This window comes from Chionomys nivalis, chromosome 5 (genome assembly GCF_950005125.1).
Source record: "Chionomys nivalis chromosome 5, mChiNiv1.1, whole genome shotgun sequence".
Classification (NCBI taxonomy): Eukaryota; Metazoa; Chordata; class Mammalia; order Rodentia; family Cricetidae; genus Chionomys; species Chionomys nivalis.
This window is the reverse complement of record NC_080090.1, coordinates 64,479,538-64,500,761: the sequence shown is the minus strand read 5'-3', so window position 1 is coordinate 64,500,761 and position 21,224 is coordinate 64,479,538. Positions and strand designations below refer to the sequence as shown.

The following is a 21,224-nucleotide window of genomic DNA, read 5'->3' as shown; positions in this document are numbered from 1 at the left end:
ATCTCTTCTTAACATTTTAAGATAAATACTTGCAGTTTTTGAAAATATTTATATATTATTAATATGTCATTTTTTCAGGTTACAATACATTGACACAAAAGGAATGGTATAATTTTGAGATCAGGCTGAGCTACACAGAGTTCTAGAACAGCCTGGGATGTTCTAGTGAGACCCTGTTTCAAAATAATAATAAAGAAACAATAAGAGTGAGTATGTGAAACAAAAGCCTAGACATGCCTATGCACGCAATTGCACAAAGGGAAGCAGGTAGTGGGAATATGCCACCATGCTCTCTCTCACAGATGCTACGGCTCTGCCTCAAGTGCTGGGTTAAAGTCATGTGCCACCACACCTGACTCTAAAATAAATTTTAAAAAGTAAAGTGATTTTTTTCCAATGGAGAAATATACTGAGAGGGAAGGGGCCAGATCTTTTGATCCCACCCAGGACTAGGACAAATTTGGGGCACTCTGAGGCACTAACTAGGGAGGCAATACTAAACACACGAACCCAGGACCCTGTTCTTGTGGAGTGAGCAGTGCAATGCCCTTGATAAGTTCTAGAATGGAGTTTTTCATTGTTGAAGCAGAAAGTGCTAAGCGCTAAGGTCAGGGACGGGCAGAAGGGTGCAGGGGACAAGCCATGTGTGTAAGGCCTCGGCCTCCCTGTGCTTGGAGTCAAACCTCGATTTTACTCAGCACTAAAGAGAAGCCCAGGTCTTGAAACAAGGGAAAGGCTTCCAAGCCACCTCTTTCGGCACTCCTCGCACGCTGATACCAGGGTGACACACCCACGTATCAAGTGTAAGACAATAAAAGCACAGGGGAAGGGTTGTTAAAGAGTTATACAGTAAAAACTGCTTAGTCAAGTCTTCCTTCCTTCAGCTCCAGCTAAACAACTGCCTTAAGTTAGGGCAGAGGCGGGCAGAGGCAGGCAGAGGCGGGCAGAGGCGGACGGGCACCATGACGGTTCAGCTGGAAAACTATCGCAGTGCAAGCCTGGCATCCCAAGTTCAGTTGCTGGGAACCTGACTAGAGAAAGAGCACTAACTCCCCTGACCTTCAGATGTGTACCGTGGCACATGAGTGTTATACACACAAACACACACACACACACACACACACACACACACACTATAAAATAACAAAAATTGATGAGCCTTTTTTTTTCTTGTTTAAGACAGAATCATGCTGTAGCCCAGGACAGGCCCTAACTCAAGGCAACCAACCCTCCTGCCCTCGCCTGACAAGTACAGAGCCCAAGCAGGTGCCGGCACCCAGCATGACATAGCTCTTACTCCTTATGCACTGCTTCAGATGAATGCAGAGCCCTTGCTTTTGTCTAACAATGAGGAGAAACGGTGTCACAGAGAAAGGACAACAGGGGCAGCATGAGAAGACACAGGCATCGGTGTGACAACCAGTGTAAAGCAGAAAGCTTCAAGTTTTCTGACACCCCAGAAGGGGCACAGAGCATTCCAACAGAATTAACGCCTGCCTTTCATTCCCCCTGAACTCAAATTTGTACGTGGGCACTTCAGGAATCCAAGACAATCTTTACTCTTTCTTCTTATTATTATTATTTTTTTTTCTTTTTTTTTCCTTTTTCTTTTTTTGGTTTTTCGAGACAGGGTTTCTCTGTGGCTTTGGAGCCTGTCCTGGAACTAGCTCTGTAGACCAGGCTGGTCTCGAACTCACAGATATCCGCCTGCCTCTGCCTCCCGAGTGCTGGGATTAAAGGCGTGCGCCACCACCGCCCGGCATTTTGTTTTGTTTTTTGAGACAGGGTTTCACTATAGCTTTAGAACCTGTCCTGAAACTAGCTCTTATAGGCCAGACTGGCCTCAAACTCAGAGATCCGCCTGCCTCTGCCTCTCAAGCACTTAAAGGAGTGCGCCACCACACCCAGCCTAAGACAATCATTTAAATGTAGCACCTTATATACGGTATTATAATTAGCTGCCTAATGCTCATATCTTAATGTCTTTCTCTGAGGAATTAAAAGTCAGAGAGGGGAGGAAGAAAAGGAAACGGAGAAAAATACATAGCTCAATAAAAACAATAAGAAAAAGTAACAAAAAATAGTCAACAGAAGCTGCTGCCAGTGGACTCAAGAACACTGCCTTTGTGGAGAACAGAAGTTTCTTAAACTCCCTTCAGAAATCCCCAGAGATGACACTGGTGACTACTGCCACCCCCTCTGTGAGAGGACAGCTGATGGAGTGATCTGCTCCTGCCTTTCACGTTCTCCTAGCACACAAAACTGTGATTTAGAATTCAAAATGTGAGCACACTTAGTCCGAATGAAGTCTGAGTAACTGAAGGGACATGGCATTAGCTGGGGCTTTCCCAGACTTGACCTCTCAAACTCGCCTCTGTGCGTACTAACTTCCCTCAGCCAGTGGCCCTCGAGGGGTGGACAGATGCTGAGGGAGAGGACAATGACTAGAAAAGCAAGGTGTTTAGATAATCTAGTAACCACCCCAGCACTCGGGGCTGCGGCAGGAGAATTGCTAGCCATTCTGTATGTACCCAGGCCACCCAGAGCTACAGAATAAGACCGTGTTTCAAACAACCGAAAAGCAAACAAACAGAAACTCAGCAATCAAAAGCACTGTGTTTTGGGGCTCACATTCTATTTTAAGCAAGCAGCTGAATTAGATCACCCGGAAGAGTCCAAGAATGGAGAACAAAGATCCTGTGGTTGGGAACCTACATAATAAAAGCACACGCGCTCAGGAATGAGATAGGTACCCGGGTGGGAATGGATGGACGTTTTAGGCACAGATTTACAAACGCGCTCACAGCCACACCTCAGAGAGCAGCTTCTATAGAAAGCCTCCAGGCTGAAGCTACATCGGACTGAGTTCTGAAATGAGAAAACAAGAGTCATCTGGGGATGAATCAAATAATTCTTCCAAAGGCTGAAAAACTTCCAACTAGGCTGGGAGAAGCAGCCCCAGCACAAACCAATCAGGGCAGTTTTTTAGCATCTCAAACACCACAGGACACAGGACTCACAATTTCCTCAAAGATGGCTTTAAGAAGGATTATGCTGACTCCACAAGGCCCCTAGGAGTCTAAGAATTGTTTGGTGGCTCTGACTCAGTGCCTGGCTCTTCCTTTCAACCTCATGGAAAGAGGTTGTGGCACAGAGGTTGTAGCACGAGCAGAAACCCAACCCTTCTAGACAAAGCAGGCATGCTCCTGACTCCAGGGTCTGCCCTGGAAAGATGCTCCTTGTCCTTTTCCTTCATTGTACCTAACTCCTTTTCTAAAGTTCTCTCTTGGGGGCTGGAGAGATAGCTCAGAGGTTAAGAGCACTGGCTGCTCTTCCAGAGGTCCTGAGTTCAATTCCCAGCAACTACATGGTGGCTCACAGCCATCTATAATGAGATCTGGTGCCCTCTTCTGGCATGCAAGCATACATGGAAGGAATGTTGTATACATAATAAATAAATAAATTTAAGAAAAGAAAACAATATAAAGTTCTCTCTTTTTCCATTTGCCTTCCCCAATGACTTTCAGTATCTTGGTCGGTTGGTTGGTTTTTTTGATCTTTTGCCCAGACTGACATCAAACTGGAGGTGATTTCCTGCCTCAGCCTCCCAAGTGCTGAGCTTACAGGCATGGGCTACCCTGTCTTGACAAATACCACCTCTATTTGTACATCACGCATCAGGCACTCATAAAAGTGTCTTTGCAATTTTCAAACAACTGTGGAACCAACCAGTACCAAACCTCCTACACACGCCATGGTGGATTAATTCAACCTTTGTTATAACGGATGTAGAAAGTGGTTATTAAAACACAAAAACCAAACACCTCACTGACTTTTCCCCTAGAAGCTATGAAGGAAAGAGGCTTGAAAACCACGTGACTACTGTTCATTAGATGAGTACTTGTGACAGATTTCTGAGGGCTTTTATACATTATCCCCAGCCTTGAAAACAAATGAATATTATAATATTTATTTTACACATGGGAAACCTAAGCTTTAAAAACTCAACTGAAGGGCTAGGGCCGTAGCTCAGTGATAAGATGCTTGCTTAGCTGGAGCAAGGTCCTGTGCTCCAGCCTGGAGTCGGGAGGGGTTAGTAGAAGAGGTGGGTAAAGTGGTGTGTGCAAACCCCAGAACTTGTCAGCTGCTGGTTGGGGAAAATATCGTCCACACAATCTCAGATTTCATTATTACTATATTGCTTTCCACCACACATTGTCTGAACTATTTTCTGTATATATAATTAGTACCATCAACAAAACAAAACAAAAACCAACAAAATTTTAGGGAGGGAAAAAAAAATCATAAAATAGAAATGTGTATGGGAGGCAGAGGCAGGTGGACCCCTGTGAGTCTGAGGTCAGCCTGGTCTACATAGAGAGTTCCAAGACAGCCAAAGCTACCTAGAGACCCTGTCTTAAAAAATAAAGTCTATATAGCTCAATAAAAACAATTAAAAAAATAAAAATAAAAAGTCAATGTAAGCATGTAACCTAATGGTGGATAATCTAATAAGAAGGAAAGCCCTATTCAGGCTAAGTCAAAAGCATTTTGTTTAAAAGCAAAGACTTAAGCAAAGTGTTGCGAGCAGGACATGGTAGCACAGAGCAGTAATCCTAGTACTTGGGAAAACACAGCAGGAAGTTTGCTTCCTTCCAGTTTGAGACGAGCCTAAGCTAACGGTTTGAGCTTCTGCCTCAAAACCTGAAACGGGGCAGAGAGCAGCTGTGGATGTAGATCAGATGGTAGCACGCTTACCTAACATTCAGGAACTCAGGAGGACTGGGGTCTGATCTCAGCACAGCATAAACCAGACATGATTTTGTAAGCCTGGCTTTCCAGCATTACAAGGTGGAGGCAAGAGATCAGAAATTCAAGGTCATCCTTAGCTACAAAGTGAATTTAAGGCCTACCTGAGATAGAGACCCTGTATCGAAATTCGCACTGGGCTATCACCAAATTTAGTCTACATAATATTCTTAATCTCATTTTAATCAGCCCAAACTAAGCTGAAACATATTTATCCATCTTAATCTTCCACTTAAATAACCTAGTCCTTTTTTTGTTCTTTTGAGACAGAGTATCTCTGTAGCTTTGGAGCCTGTCCTGGAACTCACTCTGTAGACCAGGCTGGCCTCGACCTCACAGAATGAGCCATCCACCTGCCTCTGCCTCCCTAGTGCTGGGATTAAAGGTATGTGCCACCACCGCCCAGCAACCTATTCATCTTTATCTTTCAAATGTTTTGTTAGTTTGTTTAGTATTATTAAAGACAGAGTTTTACTATGTATCTGTGGTGATTTGAATAAAAATGACCCCCATAGGCTCCCAGGGAATGGCACTATTAGGAAGTGTGGCTTTGTTGAAGGAAGTGTGTCACTGGGGGTGAACTTTGAGGTTTCAGAAGCTCAAGCCGGGCCCAGCTGCATTCTCTTTTCCTGCTGCCTGCTGATCCGGATGTAGAACTCTCGCTCCTGTGCCAGCACCACTTCTGCCTGCAGACCATGCTTCCGGTCACGATGACAACAAGCCTCTGAGCTATAAGCCAGCCCCAGTTAAATGCTTTCATTGATCAGAGTTGCCACAGCCATGGCATCTCTTCACAGCAGCAGAAACCTTACGATGGTAGCCTAGGCTAACCTTGAACTTGAAATGTTTCAGCCTAGTGAACGTGGGGATTACAGGTGTGTGCTGCCACACCCAGTTACCAAAGGGTAGCAGATTTTACTCTCATGGTCTCCATCAACTCATTTCATTGGTCTCTGAAAATTCTAGAAGATTAGAAAAGTAGTAAAAATATATTCCTCATAGTTAACAAATGCGACATCCACACAAAGAACTGTAACGAAAACACTTTAAGATCACATATAATACACATATGGTACACAAGCACAAAATATTAAGGACAATATGCAAACTAACACGAACAGCAGTGAGCATATATGAGCATATAAAGGCACATCCTCCCTATATAGATAGATGCAAACTCTGCACAACCATCTACATGGAACTGTGTGCATGACAGGGAGAGGAAAAACTGTCAGGAGGGAAATAAGACGAAATGTTATTTCCTGGTGGCAGGCATTTAGTTGATAGTTATTGCTTTTTTTATGTTTCTCTTAGGGGTTCTCTGCAATGAGCCTATACCATCCCTATGATGAGAGAAGAGTATGGAAGAAAGCAGATTCCTCCTGTCATAAAGCCAAGTGGTGTGGCAATGTAACAATAAGGTAAGATCTTAAACTGTGGGCACTTTTCTAGTAAAGGTAAGCTATATAGCCAGAAGAGAAATCAGAGCATCTTCTCTCACGGGGTCGGTCTGTTGTTTGCACTGTTTTGGGGTGGCGTCTCAATTGCCCAGGCCTCAAACTTGGTTCCTCGCACTCCTACCTCCATGTCACAGTGTATGCCATCATCCCGGATCGCTTCTCAGTTTTGAAAGTCTTTAATTTAGATTAAAGCTGATTTTTGTGTGCTACTAAGATCAAAACATTTCCTCTCCGGACTTGGCACGTGCCATGAATACAGCGACTGAGAGATGGCGACATGAAGATCAGAGTTCAACACAATCCTCAGCCTCACAGTGGGTTTGAGTCCGGCCGGGGTAACATGAGACAGCTTCCAGAGAGGAGGGATGGGGGGTGACAGAAAGGGGGAAGAGGGGAGATCTATTCCAATTCCAGGGACATTAAACAGGACGTACGGAAAGTGTTCCTCAAGCAGTGCCATGGAAGTCACTGTCCTTTGACTGTTCTGAGGTTTTGGTTTCATTAACCATAAAATAGACTACAGCAGTAAGTGAGGTACAGTGGTCTGTGCCTACAGTCCCAGCAGGAGGACTGTCACGTTTAAAGCCAATCTGGGCTAAATCTTGTCACAAAATAAATAAATAATTCCCAAACCCCCCGCAAAATAATAAAATAAAATAGAGCACCTCAGCAGAGGTCTTCAACACCTCTGAAACTGGGGCAGTCCTTACCATGGACACCACCTGACACAGGGCTCCAAGGTGTCTAACTGAGACGCTGTATCACCCTGTACAACAGGGAGAGAAGCCAGTGCGAGGGCAGAGCCGCACGAGCAGGAGAAGCAACCCAGCCCCGTTAGTCTACACTAAACCCAACACATCTTCCGCTTTGGTCCATGTGGACCTTCTTTCATCGTTACCTGAAAGGCTGAACATTCAAGGGTAGAAGCTTTCTAGTTTTTTTCAAATGATAAAATAAAAAGACCAATGACCTGACTTTCCCAAAAGTCTCCAAGGCAGACTAGAGTTGTGCATCTATGCATTTAAGTAAAACGAGAGAGGAGAATTCAAAGAACACAGCCAGACCTGCATTGCCAAATAAAAAGTGACTGGAAGCCTACAGGAACAAAGCAAAAACAGACAGTTTTGGCAGACGTGTGAGGACCAAACCCAGGGCTTCATGTATGTTAGAAGGCACTCTACCAAGTAAGCTACTACGTCCCAGTCAACAACTGCCAACTCAAGGGCATTTGAATCAAATCACAAGTTTATTAGTTAGCTGTAATGATTCATTTAGAACAAAGCACTGCACACATAAATGCAGGGAACCCTGCTACAGAGCCTGTAATCGCAAACAGGAGGCAGAAGGTTGCCAGCTGAGGCCTGGGCTACAGAGTTGGGTTCAAGGTCTCTAAACAAGATCTCTGTTAAACAAACAAATAAATGGGGCTAGCGATGGGGGGGGGGGGCTATGCTCAGGGTTAGGAGAGGGATTGCCTAGCATGTGTAGGCCCTAGGTTTACCTCCCAGTACCTCAATCAATCAATCAATCAATCAAATCATAGATGAAGAGGACATATTCAAAGCAAGGGGGTAGGAAAACTGTGTCAAACAAATCAGATGGAAGGGAACATCCCCTTGGTCTTTAAAGGGAACTTAAAAACTAAAACAGGCCATTGGATACTGAGCGTATCTTCAATTTTGCCAGTGAACTTTGATCGTGACCTCACTGGGAAAGGGAAAATTATAACACAGTCAAATTTAAATTATATATTATTAGAAAATTTAAAGGCACTGCCTAGTCTATATGGTTTGTAGGACAGTACATCCACATTTAAAATGGCTCCACACTAGATTTTAAAATGATCTCACCATCCCCGACAGAACACCTAACAGAAGCAGATGTAGGAGGAACTATGGCAGGACTCTTCACAAAGCGCTCCCAGGCACATCTAACCAGCCGTCGCGGCAAGCAGAGAGAAAGGCCACGTGCATTCTTATGAGCGAAGACAGAGGGACAGATCTCACTTCCTTATAAGAAAGGCAGACAGGTCTTCAAGAAGTAGGAAGAGGTGGCAGGCACTTGTGATCCCAGCACTAGGGAAACGCAGTCAGGGGGAGCTATAGTTCCAAACCAGCCTGGATTAGACAAGAGTCTCCAAAGATTAAAAATAAACCAGAAATGGGGCTGAGCCAGAGAGATGGTTCCGCTGGTAAAATGCTCGCTGCCGAGTCTGACAACCTGAGTTCAATCCCGGGGACCCACATGGGAACGGAGAGAACTGACTCCGGCAAGACATCTGACATCCATCTATGTGCCCAGCGCACACACACACACACACACACACACACACACACACACACACGATAACAGAAACAAAATAAAATAAAGAATAGAGTGTGAGAGCCACAGATACATAAAACCTAAAAAATAAACGAGGAATATTTAAACTGTTACTTTTACCTAAAGCCCCAATTTCTGCTTCTGAAAAAGAAAAGATACCTACCTCCGCCTCTGCTGCCAACTGCCTCTTCTTGGCTATCAACTGTTTCATGGTAATGCGACCTAAGAGAAATAAAAATAACTGAATGTTTAAAACAGAATTTTAAGTTGACTCTCAAACAGCAACAAACCATGAGGTCAAAAGTAATCAAATATAAAGAGGAATGCACACACACCAGTGCACGACACGACAGTGCCCATTGGAAAGACACACAAGCAGCTAAGACGCTTACAGACACAGGTACGGGTTCACAAGTCAGGTCCCAGAACAGATCTTCACTAGGGACTATGAAGACACTGAGTAAAGTGTAAGGATGAAAAACTTGTTTTTAAGACTGGGGCTGGAGGCTTCAAGGCTCTGGGGTTAAGAGTGCTTGCAAAGGACCCACAATAGTTCCCAGCCTGTCAGGCTACTCACAACTGCCTGTCCCTTTCTCCAGGGCATCTGCACTCATATGTGCACACATGTTCATACATAAATACAATTAAATTTTTTTAAAAAAAAAAATCTTAAAAGGATTCATTGCAAAGCTGTTCCAAAACCACAGGAACAAAAGATAAAATGAAACTAGAACGCTAAGGAATACGTGACAGGCACACAGACTCTTGGCTGCCACACAGAATGTGGTCCTTTCACAGAGCACCCAGGGTCTGGTGCCTTACAGAATGGCAAGATAGAGGCCTGTTACAGCTAAGGACCCATACGGTCACACCCATGCGACGGTCACATCCGCAGGGTTCTGGACAGAAAGGAAAGGTGTCTGTCTCTACTTCAAAGACAGAACAGTCTCCCTGAAAACTTGCAACACTTCGGTCGATTTCGCAACCTAAACTTTTGTTATCTCAAAAACTTTAAAGTGTGTTTATTTGAAAGCAAACTCAAGATGTGTCCCCAGACTGCCAACAGATAACTATAATTTCTCCCTAGAAGGTCACAGAACCAGCCAAGGTCTTCAACAGCTCCAGCAGAGAGAGTTCAAGAACGAAGGAGAAGCTCCTGGTTGCCAACCCTAAGACATTCCAGATAACAGAACCAAGAGAGAAGGGGGAGGGAAGAAGAGGCAGGGGATGAGGGTGGGGTTGGAAAAACTAAAGACATTAGCATTGTCATAAAAACAATTTACTTATTTAGACAATGTTTCACTGTGTACTGCTGACTGGCCTGAAACTCCCTATGCAGACCATGTGGGTCTGGAACTCAGAGTTCTGCCACCTGCCTCTGCCTCCTGGTGCAAGACCCAGGGCAGTCTTAAATACAGAGACTGCCTCAAAAAAATAAAAAGACAAAGAAAGAACAAAAAAATTAGACTTGCAATATTTATTCTTCATGAATAAATGTTAGCTAACATTGATAAACCCACTGCGTTTAACAGATCCATCTAAAGACTATTCATAGGCTATGCTAAATTGGTTGATGCACCTGTCTAGTAAAAATTCTTTTGGTCAGTGAGACAGATTGCAGGTAAAGTGCCTGCCTGCCACCAAGCCTGAGGACCAGAGTTCAATTCCAGGAACAAAGTGCTAGAAGGAAAGAACTGACTGAAAGTTTCCTGACCTTGAGGTTACACACTTACACACCATAAAAAAAAAAAAAAAAAAAAAAATTAATTTACATCCTATTCCTTGAGGTATCAAAAATCTTACTTTAATGTGGTTTGAAAACCTAAGCTACACCTTTCCTGCTGATCTTTACCAAACCTGCTCCCTGAACAGTCCTGTACTTCTATCTCACGTCAGAACTAGGACAACCATGCTATTACATAGATGGCATCGTTTATTAGTTCCAAACTTGCTTTGTACACTTCCTTCGGACTCTTAGAGCAAGGACACAAACAGAAGATAATACTCAGGCCTATAGGATCACAGGGTGCTCTGTGTGTGTGTGTGTGTGTGTGTGTGTGTGTGTGTGTGTGTGTGTGTGTGAAGGCCTACAGGAGCATGGGGCACTCTGCGTGTGTCTAAGGAACTGTAAGTATATAGTTCAGTGGCAGAATGCTTGGGCTAAGGCCCTGTGATGTGGGATTTCATTGGTCAATAAAGAAACTGCCTTGGCCCATCTGATAGGGCAAAATTTAGATAGGCGGAGTAAACAGAACAGAATGCTGGGAGGAAGAGGAAGTGAGCACAGATGCAGGGCAGCTCCTCTCAGAGCCAGACGCGATGCAGCCAGCCGCCAGGTCAGACATGCTGAATCTTTCCCGGTAAGACTAGTGCTACACAGATTATTAGAGATTATTATGATCGGGATATGAGAATTAGCCAGTAAGGGCTAGAGCTAATGGGCCAAGCAGTGTTTAAAAGAATACAGTTTGTGTGTTGTTATTTCGGGGCACAAGCTAGCCAGGCAGCCATGAGCCGGGCTGTGGGAAGAGGCCCACAGCTCCTACTACAGCCCTGAGTTTGAACCCTCTGAGCAATGCAAATAAAATAAATCAGATATTTAATATATACACACTTTATGTATATACATTGCATATTTTTATTATATGTATATTATTAGTGGGTATTTTATGTATATACACATATATGTATAGATAGAGTCTCAAATGATAAAGAAAAATTACGGTAAGTATATGCTAAGATTTTTCCAGAAAGAAGAAAATAACATAAAGACTTGTTGGATTTCTGGGAATTTAATCTGGATTGGTGGGGGACAATTCTGTATTCTGTCAATTATGTTTTAAATAAGCAGTGATTGGCCAGTAGCCAGGCAAGAAGTATAAGCGGGACAACGAGACAAGTAGAGGTGGGGCAAGGAGAACAGGAGAATTCTGGGAAGAAGGAAGCCCATTCCTCCCAGTCCTGCCCAGACCACCACAGAAGCAGGACGTGACCAACCCTGCTGAAAAAGGTACTGAGCCATGTGGCTAACATATACTAGAATAATGGGCTAATATAAGTTATAAGAGTTAATAAGAAGCCTGAGCTAATGGGCCAATCAGTTTATATCTAATGTAGAATTCTGTGATTTTTCTTTGGGGCCTAATAGCTGTGGGAACTAAGCAGAACAGAAACCCCAACAAGCAGACCCTCATGTTACATGGATTAAAATGCCAAAATCTCATCACTTTACAATATTGTATTTAATGTTTTTTGCTAAAAGGCAGATGTTATATACTTGTTTTCTAGGTTACCAGTTGCATGGTAAATCAGTGCTGACCAAGGTGATACTCACTAACTACATAGCCCAGGCTGGCCTCAAACTCACAGTAATCCTCCTGCCTCAGTCTGCATTACTGACACAAGCCATAGTGCCCAGCTAAGTAAAACTTTGATTTGTTTTCAAACAGTATCTTACATAGCCCAGGCTAGCCTTAAACTCGAGATCTGCCTGCAAACAGCTCACAAATACTAGGATTATAGGTGGTGACAGCACACCCTGTTCAATAAGGCTTATTAAAAGTTACAAAATAAAGGCCAGGCAGTGGTGGCACAAGTCTTTAGTCCCAGCACTTGGGAGGTAGAGACAGGCAGATCTGTGAGGCCGGCCTCAGAGAACCCTGTCTCAAAAAACAAAAACAAACATACAAAAAAGTTACAAAATAAAACTTGTAAAGTGGGCAGGCTGGAATCTGCTTCTATGACACAGTAGGAAAGTATCAAAATGATAAAAAAAAAAAACAGGCCAGGCTGGAGAGAGGGCTCAGCAGTTAGGAGCACTTGACTGCTCTTCCAGAAGTCCTGAGTTCAATTCCCAGCAAGGTGGCTCACAACCATCTACAATGGGATCTGACTCCTCCTTCTGGTGTGCATGAAGACAGGGTACTCATACCCATAACCTACATGAATAAATACACCTTAAAAAAAAAAAAAGAGTCTATTCTAAAAAGGAAGAGTTTCAGAAATCCTTCATGTGTGGCAGACAGCTGGCAAATGCAGAGAGAGACACAGGAAGTGTGGCTGGGTGCTGACCACACCTCATCCAGAAGGTAAACCAGGAAGCCTGGTGAGAAGAAACTTGCAGCCTACCCGCAGGCCCTGGCCAGCTCTCAACCCATCTACCGGCCTTGCTGAGACTGTGACTGCTCTGGCATCTAAGAAGAGCAACTCCAGAGAGCTGGGGCCCAGTGCCATCTTAATAGGAAACACATTGTTAAACCCAAGCTGGGCGGCCCAGAGGTGGTGGCAGGTGAATCTGAGTTCAAGGTCAGCCTGGTCTACAGAATGAGTTCTAGGACAGCCAGGGCTACACAGAGAAACCCTGTCTCGGAAAACAAAACAAAAAAACTGAGCTGGGGGATGATAAGGTGGCTCAGCTGGTGAAGGTGCTTGCTGCCAAGCCTAACGACCTGAGTTTGACTTCCCAGGACCCACATCGTAGAATGAGAGCGCCGACTCCCTGAGTTGTCTCCTGTCACCACTGGGGGTGAGAGGGGCTGAAGCAGGAAGGAAGTTCACCTAGACAGAGTTCAAGGCCAGCCTGGGCTATAGGGTAAGATGCTGTCTCAAAGGGAGAGCGCTGGAAGACAGCGCAACCACAGTTTTCAGTAAGAAAGCTCCAGCTCCCCGAAGCTGTCCCCTGCCCTCCACCTGTGCTATGGCACATGTGCACCCACTCACACATGCACGTCACACAAACATAACAATTAAAAAAAGAAATGAAAACCATTTCTTGGTGTGTTAATTTGAAAAGTAATTTTAAAAATGAAAAGGGAGCCAGGTGGTGGTAGCGCTCGCCGTTCAGCCCAGCACTAAGGAGGCAGGTGGATCTCTGTGAGTTCGAGGACTGTCTCACAGAGAAATCCTGTCTTGAAAAACAAAAGCAGAGTTAAAATTATTCCACTGACAAAAGTATATTTGGTTTAGAGTAACAACAAAAAAAAAATCACACTAATAAAATCCTGACTTTGAGATGAACTACTTTAAAATAACCAACAGCTCCTTCCAACAACCCATTCAACCGTCTTAGCCAACCATCTTGTACAATTTTACTGTCGCTATAGCATGTCCTGCAAAGACGGCTTACCTTCACTTTCTCACTGCCCTTCTCTATGCAGTCACTGTGACCTCTGGATCACTAAATCTTTATCTTACAATTGGGTACATCTGAACTTGTATAGAGTATAATTATGAGGCGACAGGTATGCTAATTACCTTGGTCTAATCACTGCTAACACTGTCAAGATCTACTCACACACCTAATCAATTATTCCACTGACAACCTGTAAAGAATTATCATACATAAATAATTTAACCTTTAAAACACAGGGAGAAAAGCAGAAGTTTGTACCAATTTTTATTTTCAAAATAGATCAGCTGACTCAAAGAAATAGACGTCTTGCACATTGTCATGTGATCAGTAGACAACTGAGCCTAGTTAAAGCCATGTCTTCTAACATCCCAGTGGCCCAGGAATACACAAAAATCTTAAGTTTGAGCAAGTGTGCTCCTGCTGGTAACCATGGAGGGCTGCACGGTGACAGTCGTTTTACAGGTTTGTCTGCTTGCAGCAAGTCCAGAATTACCTAATGCAGAGGCACTAACTAGCAAGTTTCTGTTGCCAACTGAAGCCCAGACTGATTTTAAGTTTCTCATTATTGCTGGAGAGTTGGCTCAGTGGTTAAGAGTACTCTGTAGAGACCCAGGTTCAATTCCCAACACCTACATGGTGATTCACAACCATCTGTAACTCCAATTCTAGAAGATCCAATGACCTCTTCTGTCCTCTGCTGGTACCAAGCACACGTGTGGTTCACATTCATACATGCAAGCAAAATGCTCATATACACGTAAACATTTTTTAACCTTCCGATTTCTTTTTCAAAAACATCCTACTAATCATTTTCTTAGACCACCTTCGTCCTAGCTTTAACATTCTTGCCATGAAGAGATGAAATTAAGAGTCATTTCAAAGCCATCACCATGTCCATACGGGTTTTGTGTCTATGGTTTTATTTTTTGCGGGTTTTTGGTTTTGCTTTTTTGTTTGTTTGCTTTTGCTTTTCTGAGACAAAGCCTCGGTTATCCGAGGCTAGCCTCAAACTTGCTACATAGATGAAATCAGGCTTGAACTCTCGGTTCTCCTGCCTCTACCTCTGTTGGCAATTGCATTCACACATGCACATACCCCCCACACACACACACAAATAAATAAAAATAAAATAAACCTTAAATATAACTTTCAACACAATTAAAATTATCCGTAAAGGTTGCTGACAGAGAGAATATGTCCCTTGAAGAGACAGTTCCCATAAGAATGTTCAGTCAGGGTGGTCACACACAACTTTAATCCCAGTGCTTGGAAGACAGAGGCAGGCAGATCTATAGCTCTGCACAGAATTCCAGGACAGCCAGGGCTACAGACAAACCGTGCCTTGAAAACCCACGAAAGGCTGCTCAAAGAGCACCAGATCGCGCTTAGGAACAGAAGATCCTTTCATAGATGTAAACGTGCAATTCTCCGGCAGCTCAAGAAAAAGAATGTAAACTTCTCCATGTTAAAGCAGGTCTGAACTCCCTGAGCAGCCTTTATGACCAGTGGTTTACTTATCAGATAATAATCCACCCAAGGCACCTCAGGAAACCCTGTGATCTCATTTACTGGAAAAGAGGAGGGAAAAGTGCCTGAGAAACTCTCTGAAGGACCTCCGTGGCCACCGAGATCACAGATAAGGATGTAAGACACTCTTGAGAAGCCCACACCACCCTTAGGTCTGTACAACCCTCTCCCTGCGCAGCGCTCTCTACTCTTGAGTATTTGCTGAGACCTGGTCTCACTGTATAATCTTGGCTAGCCTCCCTGCCTCTGCCTCATACACATACAAGTATTTTTTTATTTATTTTAGATTTATTTTATGTATATGAATGTTTTATCTGTGCACTATGAACATGTATGTCTGTGCACAGTGTCATGTGTATGTGCACTGTGTCATGTGTGTGTGTGTGCACTGAGATGTGCCTGGTGCCTGAGGAAGTCAGAAGAGTCAGATTCCCTAGAAATGGGGCTAGGATGGTCGAAAGGCATTATATGGAGCTGGGACTAAATACAGGTCCTATGCAAGAGCAGGGAGCACTTTTAAGCACTAAGCCATCTCAGTCCCCCAACATTATTATCTTTGGGGTCACTATCTACCTTCTTCTGCCTCTTGAGTGCTAGGATTACAGGCAGTGCCACTACGCCTGTGGTAAAGTTTAATGAAGTCAGGACATCAACGTTCTTCACAGCAGTGGTATCTGACCGCAAAGCCCAATCGGTACCATCTTGCAGGCTCACACACGTCACACCTCGGGGTACCATCTAGCGAGTTCTTCCACACTTCACACCTGGGGCCCCCGTAGGAGGTTCTGACTCAGAGCTCAAGCTACTGTACTGGATCATATCTTCATTCAAGGAAGATTCTCATTCACACCCCAGATGAAATGTGACACACTAAAAGCCATGTCTCAAGATGATGGTGCACACCCACGATCCTAACACTTGGGAGGTAGAAGCAGGAGGAGCAAAAGTTCAAGGCCAACTTCAAATACATAACAAGTTACAACCCAGCTTAGACTACATGAGACCCTGTCTCAAGAAAAACTAATAAATGAATAAAAGCGGTACCTCAAATCTTAACCTGTATATGAACCACCAAGAATCCTATTAAAATTAAATTTAACTCAATGCATGTGAGGTGAAGCAGCAAGCTCCCTGGTTGGCCTGGCTATTCAGCCACACTGAAAGGCCTTCAAGCCATCGCAATTCAAAGGTCACAGTTTACTCATCCAGATCCTGCAAACATCAACGTGGAGAAATGCTTCTATTCCATCAGCACTACCTTCACTAAGGAGGGTGCCATACATCTTAATTTAAGCGAAACAACATAATTTTGTAACAGCTGTATTAAAACCTAGAATGGTTCCAACTCATGGCTGTGGATCTAGCTCAAGAGAATGTTTGCCAAGCAAGCAGGAAGCCCTGCACGAGAACTGGGCAGGGAGCCGAATGTCTCTACACCCCGCACTTGGGAGATGGAGCAAGACTACATAGAAAAGCCCTTTGACAAAACAAAACAGCTTTTAAAAAACAAAATATAAAGAGAATAATAGTGTGTGATGATGCTGACAGAAAGTTTCAGTCATACCTTTTCTGTCTCTAAGAAGTGAAACCTAATTCGTGGGAATCCAGGCAGAGGAGAGCACCCAGACTATGACCATGAATATGAGGAAGACTGCTTCACTCTTTGCAGCACACTAGGACTCGACCAAGTGCAATATGTAGGCAATGAATAGCTGGGTCTGTCAATAAACCTCATTACACCAACTAAACAGCCTCATTCACAGTCCTGGTGCGATCTGGCTGCCGATACTTGCAATTAAAGTACAAAAGGCTAAATAGAGAGAGAGCCTCTTTATGAAAAGAAGCCTGAGGATGCCAAAGACAACCTGTTCTCCAGAAGTCCCTCTCCTATTTGTTAACCAAACCTATCTCGAGTTTCAAATCCCTGCAAAAGCAAAACTAAACAAATGTCACTGCAAAAAATAAACATCCCGATGCAGTAGATGACATCACGAGGGCGGCTTCTCTGCAGCTACCATTCTTAACCACACGCCTCGACCTCGACAAGAGCTACATTGTACTCTCCATGCACTAAGCAAATAATAAATGCCCTAATCTCCCTCTCTCCTAGGGTTTAGACGTCAGTTCAGACCCTGCTCCTTACTTGATTTTTGTTCATTCTATTGTAAGAATAATTAGTCACTGGGCGGTGGTGGCGCACGCCTTTAATCCCAGGACTCGGGAGGCAGAGGCAGGTGGCCTCTGTGAGTTCAAGGACAGGCTCCAAAGGTACAGAGAAGCCCTGTCTTGAAAAACAAACAAAACAAAACAAAAATTAGCAACTTTGAGATAATACTTATTTATAGTAATTCAGTTATGTGGGGCTTTTGTTTGTTTTGTCTTTTTGGGTTTTGTTGTTGTTGTTGTTGTTGTTATGCTGGGAACAAACCCAGGGTCTCAGTGAATTACACCCCCGACTATTCATGATTTTGAGGGCTCTACCATTCACTTAACTCAAAGCTAATAAATGAGAACACATGTATTGAACATGTATTGATCACTACTATAACCAAAGATCCATCAGGACATTTCCATAATTACTGGTAGGCTAGGCTGGCTGAATGAATGGATAATATCTAAAACACAGTAGAAATGTTTGTTGAATTAATTTTTATGTATTTACTTTTATTTTATGTGTACAGATGTGTATTGGATGGTCTTGTGTGTCAACTTGACACAAGCTAGAGTCATCAGAGGAAGGAGCATCAGATGCGGAAATGCCTCCATGAGATCCAGCTATAAGGTGTTTTCTCATTTAGTGATCAATTGGGGAGGGCCCAGCCCATGGTGGGCGGTGCCATCCCTAGTCTACTGGTCCTGGGTTCTATAATAAACAGGCTAAGCAAGCCAAGGAAAACAAGGCAGTAAGCAGCACTCCTCCACGGCCTCTGCATCAGAGCCTGCCTCCAGGAGCCTGCCCTGTTTGAGTTCCAGCCCTGACTTCCTCCAGTGGTGAACAGCAATGCTGAAGTATAAGCAAATAAACTTCTTCCTCCTCAACTTGCTTTGTGGTCATGGTGTTTTCTCACAGCAATGGAAACCCAGGATGTTTTGTCTGCATGTATGTCGTGTGCCCTGTGTGTGCAAGGCTCTCAGAAGCCAGACAAGGGCAGCAGAGTCCCTGGAACTAGAGTTCAGAACCACCTCTCCAGTTATCACTAAATTAATATGAACTTACTATCGGATCTATAAAACCACCAGTACACAGTTGTAGCAAAAAATTGCAAGAAATGCCCTGGAACAGTGAGCTTGTTTTCTGGTTCATTAATTTGCCTCAGAAACATTAAAAACCTCACCATTTCTCTGGGTTTCCAAGATATTTCTGTGGGCTTCATCTTGCTCGGGATTTTCACCAGATTTTAGCAGCCGGTGTCTTAGTGACATCTTTTCTTCTCCCACCATCAGGCTGCCTAGGAAAGAAGGACAGGAATAAAGATGCTGAATGCTCCCCATGTGAAGGAGTGTTCGTGGACAAGCCCCTGTCCTGACAGATCAGTACATAGCACAACACCACTGCACATCATGGGTGTGCATGTGTTGGTTAAAAATCTGAAAAAGGAAACAAAAAGCAAAGAAAGCCAGCCTACAAACCACAATCCCAGAGAACTTAGACAACAATGAGGACACTAAGAGAGACTTACATGGATCTAATCTACATGGGAAGTAGGAAGTAGAAAAAGACAAGATCTCTTGAGTAAATTGGGAGCATGGGGACTTTGGGGGAGGGTTAAAGAGGAGGGGAGAGGCAGGAGCAGAGAAAAATGTAGAGCTCAATAAAAATCAATAAAAAAAATCTGGAAAAGGTGGGGAATGAAGCTCAGGAGTACAGCACTTGCCTAGCATACATGACTGACACCCTGAATTCGAACCATGGTATCACAAAAAGATTTAATTTCATTTAAAAATTAAAAGCTTTGAACTAAATTATCTGGCTAGTTGAATTTCATATGACTACTATGCCTAAGAGAGGTAAAAAATGATGATATGTTGTCTGTCTCTGATTTTATTTTAAACAGCTTTAATACTTTTTGAATATAAGATATTGCAACAAATTGACAGAAATTAGCCACTCTCACATGTTGGCTAGTTTCAAAGACCCTTTTTAGACAAAGCCCCCATTCCCAATGAACAATTCAGCTGAGCAAAGCACTGGCTGAACGCATGAAAACTTAAGAACAGCGGAAGAACCGGGCATGATGGCTTAAGCCTTTAACATCAGCAGGGGAGCTTTGCAAATTTGAGGGCAGTCGGGTCTATCTGAGTTTCGGAATAGCCATATAGAGAGACCCTGATTCAAAACAAAAACAAACAAAAGCAAAAACAAAAAGAACATCAGAAGATGACAATGGTATGTAATAAGGAGAGTCCTCTGATTCCTAGCCAGAGGAACCCCACCTTCCACAAGCCACCATGTTACAGTTCTGCAAGCCACTCTCCCCATGGCTGAAGTGTCTTCCCAGACAGCAGAAGGGCTATGATGAAGCACACATACAAGTGACTCCCACAGTACACTGGTCTGTGCTTTATACAGGGCTGAGTCTGCAGTCACCTCCAGTGCTGTACACCACGGGTGTCTGAGAGTTATGGTGTGTGACCTGCAGTCACCTCTGGGCTCTGCTCTCGAGCCAGGTTTGCACCAACTCTGCTGCGGACTTTCCAACAGGGGCTGGGGATGGAGGAGGGAGACACATCTATCTTTAGCTGTCCACAACTCCTTCCACAGTCCCTAGTAAATTCTGTGTACCTTCTAGATAAACTCGATTGAGTCATTCCTCAGGCTGCTGGTGCCAGTCCAGTTTGGAAGCAGATGTTCATTTTACATTTCTTAGAACAGTCACACACGATACCACAAGTTAGGGTATGGTTACCAAGTCAGTAGTAATAAATGCAAGCATCTAGAGTTCAAAGAGAGGCTAGATCAGTAATCAAATAACGGTATCAAGAGAAAGGATGTCATTGACAAGAGCTTTAAGGGCTAGAGAGAAGTCTCAGAGGTCAAGGTTCCTATTGCTCTTCCAGGCGACACGTTTTGGTTCCCAGAACCCCTGTCAGATAGCTCACAACCACCTGCAACTACAGCTCCAGGAGACCAGACAACCCATCCTGGTCTCTGGCGGCACCAGTACACACACTGCATATAACCACACATGCATAAACACAAATAAAAGAGAAACAAACAAACACGAGCTCTCCTCTGTGCTGACACTCGATGACAGCAGAATCCTGTTAGCAGATAACTTGTCTTTCCCCTGGTGGTGTGGGATTCCCGTCTGTGTGCTGTGATTACCATAAATGAATAAAGAAAACTGGCTTGGCCTGATAGGGTAGAATAGAGGAAGGCAGAGAAACCTAAACTGAATGCTGGGAGAAAGAAGGGAGGAGTCAGAGAGACGCCATGTAGCTCCCGCCGGAGACAGATGCCAGAACTTTAACCAGAACTTTAGCTGGTAAGCCACAGCCACGTGGCCATACACAGATTAATAGAAATGGGTTAAATTAATATGTAAGAGTTAGCCAATAAGAAGCTAGAGCTAATGGGCCAAGCAGTGATTTAATTAATACAGTTTTTGTGTGATTATTTCGGGGCAAAGTGGTCAGGAACCAACAAGCATCTCTCTCCTCCTACGCCCTGGTAAATGAACCAAAGCTGTAGAGCGAAGAGCTGAGTCAGAGTCACAGCCACTTGCTTTGCTGTAACAGGGTCACATGCCTTTCTCAGTGATGACTGACAAAGAGAAGAGAAATCGACTCACACCTTCCAGTGATAGAATAAAAACTTCAGATACCCAAAAAGGCCAAGACAGGCCCTCATCTCACAATCTAGGCAAAATTTAAGCCCAAAATGTATCAAAGACATAAAACTGGGGGTTGGGAGCCTGTGGGTAAAGTGCTTCCTTGAGCAAGTTCGGATCCCCTGCAGTCATATCAAAAGCCAG

At 43.8% G+C, this 21,224-nt stretch overlaps 1 protein-coding gene across 2 annotated transcripts in view; it reads right to left on the bottom strand.

Moving 5' to 3' along the window:
* The window catches only part of Soat1 (sterol O-acyltransferase 1), a 48,222-nt gene that overhangs the window by 21,179 nt on the left and 5,819 nt on the right, over positions 1–21,224 (bottom strand). For both annotated transcript variants that reach the window (XM_057769985.1, XM_057769986.1), the window contains exons 2-3: positions 18,585–18,698; positions 8,755–8,813 (exon numbers count right to left, since the gene is read on the bottom strand). In XM_057769985.1, coding sequence (XP_057625968.1) covers positions 8,755–8,813; positions 18,585–18,690 — 165 coding nt within the window. In that variant the 5' untranslated portion in view covers positions 18,691–18,698. The remainder of the gene's footprint in view (positions 1–8,754; positions 8,814–18,584; positions 18,699–21,224) is intronic.